Source organism: Abrus precatorius, unplaced genomic scaffold (genome assembly GCF_003935025.1).
Source record: "Abrus precatorius isolate BTA unplaced genomic scaffold, Abrus_2018 Scaffold10, whole genome shotgun sequence".
Taxonomy (NCBI): domain Eukaryota; kingdom Viridiplantae; phylum Streptophyta; class Magnoliopsida; order Fabales; family Fabaceae; genus Abrus; species Abrus precatorius.
Window position 1 is genome coordinate 29,326,821 of NW_020874292.1, and position 7,975 is coordinate 29,334,795.

Here is a 7,975-nt window from a genome sequence, read left to right on the forward strand (position 1 = left end):
CATAATAATATTTAATATTATTAATATTTAAATTTTATGATTTTTAATAAAAAGTTAATATAAAAAACTATATACAAATTTTTATTTTAATGTCTCTAAAGATACTATTTTTTAAAATCTGACTAACAATCGTAATCCTGCCAAATAACACAAAAAAAAGTCTAATTAAAAGCCAGTTATCTTATCTGCCACCGAAAGCAAATTTGAATCCCTTTTTTCCCTCCGCTTTCTATTCTTTCGTCTTTCATTATCAGTGTAAGCAAAATCTCAGTTCCATGAACCTGGATTTTTCTTTAAAGGATTTTTTTATCCTTTGAATAAGTTAAGCTTCATTAATTATGTATTTTTAATTAATTAAAAAATTAATAAAAATAATAAATAAGAAAGGAAAAAATAATTTAATTTTGTAATTAATTGAAAATATATAATTAATGACACTTAACCTGTACAAATTTTATACAAAATAAAAAAAAATATTTTTTAAAAATCACCATTCAAGAAACCTAACACATTTCAATTTTCGAAGTCAATATTTCAGTTTCACTGACTTTTGTTTTTTAGTTTCATCTTTTCCTGGTTCTCTCCTTAATTTTGCATGCATTCACTTATCTAAAAGCTGTACTCATCTATTGATATAAATGAAGGGCTAGGAAAAGCATCAGTTACAATTCTGAATGTTTCCAAATAAAATTTATTATTTTCATAAATATAATTCTTTTATTTTCACAAAGTATTTAATGCCCATAATTTATTTAATTTTTGCTATCCATAAGTGACGTATAGCTGTTACAAACCGTGTTGGAGTGAAATGTTCTTACCTGAGAAAATAAAGTAAAACATTTTCCATTCACCACCGTCACACCCAAGAATCTAAGAGAAAATACTTCCGAGGTGGTAATTTCATGGTTATTACTTTTTCATTTGGGGTTTTATTGCCTTTTGTGGTATTGGAATGCGAAGGGTAATTCCTATGTGCTAACTAGCTAAATCTGAGGTGTCCTGAAGAGTTTATTGGCATCTATAAATACCCTAACAGTTCACATATCTCACCCACAGAAAAAGGGTAAAGCAAAAAAGAACAAAAAGCTCTAATCTTAATTTGAAGGTGAATTGAAAAATGGATGTGTCCATGGGAGCTGCTGCTGGTGGGTCTGGTGATGAACACGAAAATCAGAACCCTCAAAAAGGGAAAAAGACCTACCATCGTCACACCTCCGATCAAACAGCTAGGCTTGAAGCGTAAGATGATCAATCTCTTAGATTTTTTTATTTTTTGTTTTAATTTTCATTTGCTAGGTTTTGAATTAAGGAGCATTGATCTTGTTTTATGTGTGAAGGATATGCATGAAAGTGTTAACCTTTTCTCCATTTACACCATGGAGAAGACTGAGATTGACAATTGACACATCCAAGAACCCTACGATTATTCTTTGTTTCTTTAATTTGGTCTCTTTCATGCCTTGGGTTTTGCTTTGTTTAATGGTTTTAAAGAGAATATTTTTTTTATAATTTTTTTTCCATTGATCTTATCATGACTTTTTTTTCTTCATTTTTAAAAAAATAATTTTTGGACCAAAAGTCTCCACCGTTGTTGTGCATATGAACCGCTTCCTTTATGTTAAGCTATTAATGAAATTTTATATTTTTTGTTTTTTTCTTGAATATGCTATGATGTGAACAATTTAAACATCCTAGCTAAATCCTCCAAAGTTGAATGATAATGCAATACTCTAACCCAATTACATACTGATAATTTAGTTTTAAAAGAATAAATTCTCTCTTAATTACAAGTATAAATTTTTCTCTCTTTTTTCATGATTTTACTTAATGATTATTGGGTTTCACATGACTTTTTCGCCATTAAGCCTGTTGTCATCTTTTCAAAAAGATCTTTGCCATGTAAGGCCTGTGCTTCATTAATAAATTTTGGCAATCTTTAAAATATTATTAAGCTTGTATTTGATAAAATTGATTAAAAATATTATAATTTGTAGTTTATGATTGATATGTTATTTGAAAACTTATAGCTTATTATGAGTTAATTGAATTAAAATTATTTAATAAATTTAGCATCATAATTTGTTAAAATGTATGAAATGATTAAAAAAAATATTAATATTATTTTATGAAGTATAAAATTTACCCTTCTCTCTTTACAAGTTTTAACCCTAAAAAGTTTAATACCATAAAAAAATTATATTAAAATTCACACCTTGCCAACTCTTCTCTGTATTTATGAGTCTTCTAAATAGATATTTTTTTTGTTAATCAAGAATAAATTTAAAATAATACGACAAAAATTTTAAATTAATCCTGAAAGATAGGAAATTGTCTAAATTTTTTAAAAATATATATTAAAATTAATCTTTAAATACATTATCTATCATTCATTTAAAATTTTAAGCAACGTGGCATGTAAAGTATAACACATTAATGTGTCTTTAATTTACTAATTAAGATGTTATAACAGAAGTCAGTTAAGAAAATATTTTATTTTATTTTTTTTATATAACACTTCATTAAGAATATGTATTTTTTTTCTTTTGTTATAATATTCTAATTGACATAATTAGAGACATTTTAGTGTACTGTATTACACTTAACATGTTAAGTTACTAGTTTATGATAGTTAATTAACAAATTCTAATATTGAAATCAAAATGAATGACAAGCTACATGTTTGAAAAATAATTTAAAAATATATTTTTTAAATATCAAATTGAATGATTCTTATTATTTATGGATGAGTTTGAAATTCTAATCTGTATAGATAGATTTATTTTCATGTACTTGTTGCTTCCTACCCGCTTACACACACATGGCATTTTATATCACATTTTGGCTTGTGTCTATTGTCCATAGACCATTATATCCTTCAAATCTTATATGTATCATCTTTTTTTCTTGTTTTTGTTAATCAACTCATCTTGCAATGCTCTCTCAACTAATTAGAATCTTTATTTTTTCGAAATGAAGAATATTCAGCGAGTGCCCTCATCCAGATGAAGGCCAAAGGCGTCAAATAGCCAAAGAGCTTGGGCTGGCTCCGAAACAAGTCAAGTTTTGGTTTCAGAATAAGAGGACTCAGAAAAAGGTCATATATATATATCTCTTTCTCTAGCTATCTATCTACATTTATTCTTAATTTTTCTGATACTTGAATTCATTTAAGGACAATTCTTTTATATGCTTTGCTAATTAAGGGGTGCTAATAATTTTGCATGTGTTATTATCTTAAGACTCAAGGGGAGCGAGCTGATAACAACGCTCTTCGTGTTGAGAATGAAAGGATGCTGAAAGAAAATCGCCTAATCAAAGAGGCATTGAAGACTATAATCTGCCCATCATGTGGGGGGCCACCCTATGGAGATGAAGAACATACTCTCAAGCAACTCCGCCTTGAAAATACACGTCTCAAAGCAGAGGTTAGTTAACTCATTTGATTCATTTTTTTGTATGCTACTCCATTTTTTCCTGTTTAAGGTTTCGTACATAAATTAAGAAAAATGAATTTGAAGTACACTTTTTAAAGTGTTTTTTATTTTTTAAAAATCAAAATTAGTATTTTACTTGAATAGCAAGTTCACATTTTAGGCTGTTGCGAGTTGCTGATGTGAAATATTATTTTTTATTGAAAATAATATAAAAAATATTTAAAGAATTACACTTAATTTTTTTCATTGAAAAAAGAAAAATGTGAGAATAATTTTTTATTAAAAATTATAGGACTTCGCAAGATGAAATGCCTTGATAATATGTAATAAAAAATTATTATTTGTTAATTTTTTATTGTGTGCTCTTAAAAGGAAATAAATATTGTTTCATTAGTTTTTTAAAAAATATTTTTGGTTCTTGAAAGTTTGACTCATTAATGTTTTAATGATCTTTATTTATTTTTTATTTTATTTTTTGAAATTATAAAAAAATGTGTTTTTTTATATCTATTAAAATTGAGGGATTAAGATCACGCGATTTATATTAAATATAAGGACTAAGCAGAAAATAGTTAAACAAGAACTAGAAGAAAAAAAAAAACTACGTACATATCGTATAATTCATATTTATTTTTGAATTTCTTTTCAGCGTGAGAACGTGTCTAAACTTCTTGCAAAGTACTTGGAGAACCCGATGGTAGAACCAGAGTTGGAGCTAGCTACTACAGGATCTTCTTCATCACATGATCCATTACTGAAACTAACGGTTGATGGTGCTTGCATGAATGTTGGTGGTTCAACAAATGTTTCATTCCCAGATGAAGATATAATGTTCAACCCTGTGGAGTGCAAAATATCAGACATGGAAAAAGCAATGATGTTACGGGCTGCAATGAATGCTAAGGAACAATTACTCAAGCTTTTGGCAGCGAATGAGCCCTTGTGGATAAAGTCTTCAACTGATCGTAGATTTGTTCTTCATCCTGAAAACTATGAAGAGCTCTTTCCAAGGGCTAATCACTTCGAAAATTCCAAGGGGCGTGTGGAATCATCAAAAGGTTCACGAATAGTGAGAATTAAGGCGATGCAATTGGTTGACATGCTTTTAGATTCGGTTAGCACTTTTAACTTTAATATTTCTCCCTCAGTTATTAACCAAAGATATGTCTCTATGCATACATGCAGGAACAGGATCTTCTTAACTTATTGATTTTTTTTAATTAAAAATTACAATGGAAATTATACATTTTCAATTTTTTTTTTATATTTTAATTTCTTTAAGGAATGCCCTGATAGTATTTGTTACCATTTTTCACACTCACACGCTCACACCCCATATATATACTAACTCATAATGTGTGTGATTTTTATCTTTCTAGAGAAAATGGACAAATCTTTTCCCAACAATTATTACAAAGGCGCGCACACTCGAAGTACTTGAAAACGGTTCGTTGGAAAATCGAAGTGGAGCTTTGTTGTTGGTATGCTTTCATGAAAACCTTGCTTTATGTAATAAGATTTTTGGTTATGTACTATTTTGATTTTCTAACAACTAACAAGTGAAGACTTTTTTTTTCTGTAGATGCATGGAGAGATGCACGTTCTTTCACCTTTAGTGCCATCTCGGGAATTCTTCATTGTTCGCTATTGTGAACAAGTTGAAGCTGGTATATGGATGGTAGCAGATGTGTCCGTTGAGTACATGAAAGAGAACAACCCTAATCTTTCCTTTTGGAAGTTACCCTCTGGATGCATGATTCACGAAATTTCTAATGGGTCATGCCAGGTTAGTTCGTAGTTGCGTTGGTGGTTACCCTCTAGCTTTGAGCTAACCTTGCTTGTTTTACTCAATTTTGAGGCTATTTAACTTTTGCTATATATGTAGTATCACGTTAACTAAAATAACTAGCTTTTGTTATAATATTATATACTTTCTTCTAGGTTTTTTGGGTTGAACATGTGGAATTGGATGAAAATGTTCAAACGCACCAGCTGTATAGAGATCTTATTAATGGCAGCATTGCATATGGAGCAGAGAGATGGCTTATGGAACTTCAAAGAATGTGTGAAAGGTTTACTAGTGCCGAATCTGAATACATCCCTGATTATGACACCGGAGGTTACTTTTTGCCATCTTTATTCCAAGCCCTACCACTGTTTATTCGTTTATCCGTTTTTCAATTGTTTTAATCGTACGTGATTATAGGTATTGATTAAATGATTTTTCTAAAGTGTTTGGGAAGACACATGTTAAAAAAATTAAAAATGGTAAATTTTTATGAAAATAAAAATATTTAGTATCTGAAAATAGTTTCTGTTTTTATAAAAAAAAAAAAACATTTATTGTATCAAAGATTTTAAAAATATTAATGTTTACATTCAGGGCCAGTACAACTAATATTTAGGTGATCTAAAATAATTCCTTCCTAAAATTAATTAAAATAATACACTAAAACTATAATTAATTTATCTGAATTTTTTAACAATTTTTTACTAAATTATTAAATTAATTTTATTGAATACTTTTAATTAATATTAAAGTCAATCTTTTAATATATTTATTGAGACACTGTTGATGCTACGTAATATTTTGTCAATTTTAAGTTTTAAAACTTATTCATGTTGAAATAAGATCAAATTATTGACATTATTTTGTAAGTATTATACGGGTAATAAGTAATCAACGTGTTTATAGCAATTTATATGATGGTAATTTTGCTTTATTTCAATATTTACAGCATATTATATATAAATATTATATATATATATATATATATATATTGTAATTAAGACTAATAAAAAATAAAATAGTTACCAATTGAGAAAAAATGTGCAATAAAATGATGAATTTATTTTTTAAATAAAAAATATTTACTCTTAGAATTATTTATATATAATAATATTTATTTTTAAGTAACAAACAAATAATTAATATTTTTTTTAAAATCTTTTTTTATCCATGAACACTGGAGGCTTCAAACGTAGGCTTTAGTTGCCATTTCATATTTGGACCTACCCTGCTTATATGTTTGAGTAATTAAAAACTTAATTGTTTCTTAACAAGCGTTCATGGTCACATGGAAAAATATGGTTAATTTGTTGGTCCTTTTGATCCATTGTGCATGTTTTTATCCAAGTTTATGTGATTCATTTTTCAGTGATCACTCTACCTGAAGGAAGGAGGAGTATGATGAGGCTTTCTCATCGAATGGTTAAGAACTTTTGTGCAATTTTAAACATGTCAAATAAGATGGATTTCCCACAACATTTAGCTGAGGAGAATAGTGGGGTTAGGATCTCCGTTCGCAAAAGCAGAAACCCAGGCCATCCAATTAGTGCCATGTTTATCATTACTGCTGCTATCTCTTTCTGGCTTCCTCTTCCTTCTAAGAATCTTTATGACTTCTTTAGAGATCCAACAAACCGTGTTAAGGTTCACAATCTAAACATTTTTTTGTTTTATTTTATCGGAATATCTTCAATTAATTTCCTTTTTGTATTTTAATTTTGCATTGTAGAATCATTCATTCACTAACTCCTTATTTTCTTGTAGTGGGATGCTCTTTGTTATGGAAATCCAGTGCGCGAGATTGCTCGCATCGCCACCGGAAGTCATCCTAGTAACTATGTATCAATTATTCGGGTACTTACCATATTACTTTCCAAAGAATGTTTTGTTTATTATATGTTAAAACTGTTTTAGTTTATTATTCTGTTTGTTAATTTTTCACGTAATAACCCCTTTGTTTTAATATAGGCACATATAGGATCATTTATTGCATATGATTGCAACCCAAATTTCATAAGATACCCTTTAAAATTGGAAATAAGATGAAAATTTTAATACTAGATTAATTATAAGATAAAAATTAGATGTAGTTTTTTAAGTACTTTTAATATTATTTTTAATTGAAATTAAAAAAATTTCAGTAAATAATTCACAATTATTATTTTTAAACTTATTTCAACTGTCAAATTTATTATGATGACCCTTATAACCGTATCTTTATATGTATATTGGATGTAGCAAGTAGGACATAAAACCTACTGCAAATATTTTGATTTACTGCTTAGGAATAATCCAAAGCCTTGATTTTATTATTATTGTTTTTGGTATAAACATGATTAAACTCATTTTAATCATTCATGTGTATCAGCTTGTGAACCCAAATCAGAACGGTGTGGCGATCATTCAAGAAAGTTTTATTGATCCTTTGGGATCATATGTGGTGTATTCTCCTATTAATATATCAGACATAGAGAGGATTATAAATGGTGAAGATTCAGCATTGGTGTCAGTTCTTCCATCAGGCATTGTGATATCAGAAGATGAACAATCTATTGCAAATGCTCGAGCATCTAGCAGTGGAGATGGTGACAAAAGCACAAGAGGGTCACTCATAACTGTGGCTTTCCAAATACTCATGTGTAATCCTGCTGCTATGAACTTGGAATCTGTGGCTGCTGTTAACTCGCTCATAACCTCTACAGTCCATAACGTAAAGGATGCTTTGCTCAGTGATTACCATTTGATGTTTTAG

At 28.6% G+C, this 7,975-nt stretch overlaps 1 protein-coding gene across 1 annotated transcript; it reads left to right on the forward strand.

Moving 5' to 3' along the window:
• The first annotated feature begins 1,117 nt into the window (after positions 1 to 1,117).
• Positions 1,118 to 7,975, forward strand: LOC113852212 (homeobox-leucine zipper protein HDG11-like). Its single transcript, XM_027482452.1, has 10 exons — positions 1,118 to 1,239; positions 2,977 to 3,094; positions 3,240 to 3,425; positions 4,084 to 4,548; positions 4,814 to 4,915; positions 5,017 to 5,220; positions 5,376 to 5,553; positions 6,593 to 6,867; positions 6,988 to 7,077; positions 7,592 to 7,975. The coding sequence occupies exons 1-10, from the start codon at positions 1,118 to 1,120 to the stop codon at positions 7,973 to 7,975; spliced, it is 2,124 nt and encodes a 707-aa protein (XP_027338253.1).

What these genes read in the sequence shown, in the direction of transcription:
- LOC113852212 (XM_027482452.1), top strand. Translation starts at nt 1,118, where the DNA reads ATGGATGTGTCCATGGGAGCTGCTGCTGGTGGGTCTGGTGATGAACAC. An exon ending in GAAGTGGAGCTTTGTTGTTG is followed by an intron (nt 4,916 to 5,016) that starts GTATGCTTTCAT and finishes TTTTTTCTGTAG; the next exon opens with ATGCATGGAGAGATGCACGT. An exon ending in TTTCTAATGGGTCATGCCAG is followed by an intron (nt 5,221 to 5,375) that starts GTTAGTTCGTAG and finishes ACTTTCTTCTAG; the next exon opens with GTTTTTTGGGTTGAACATGT.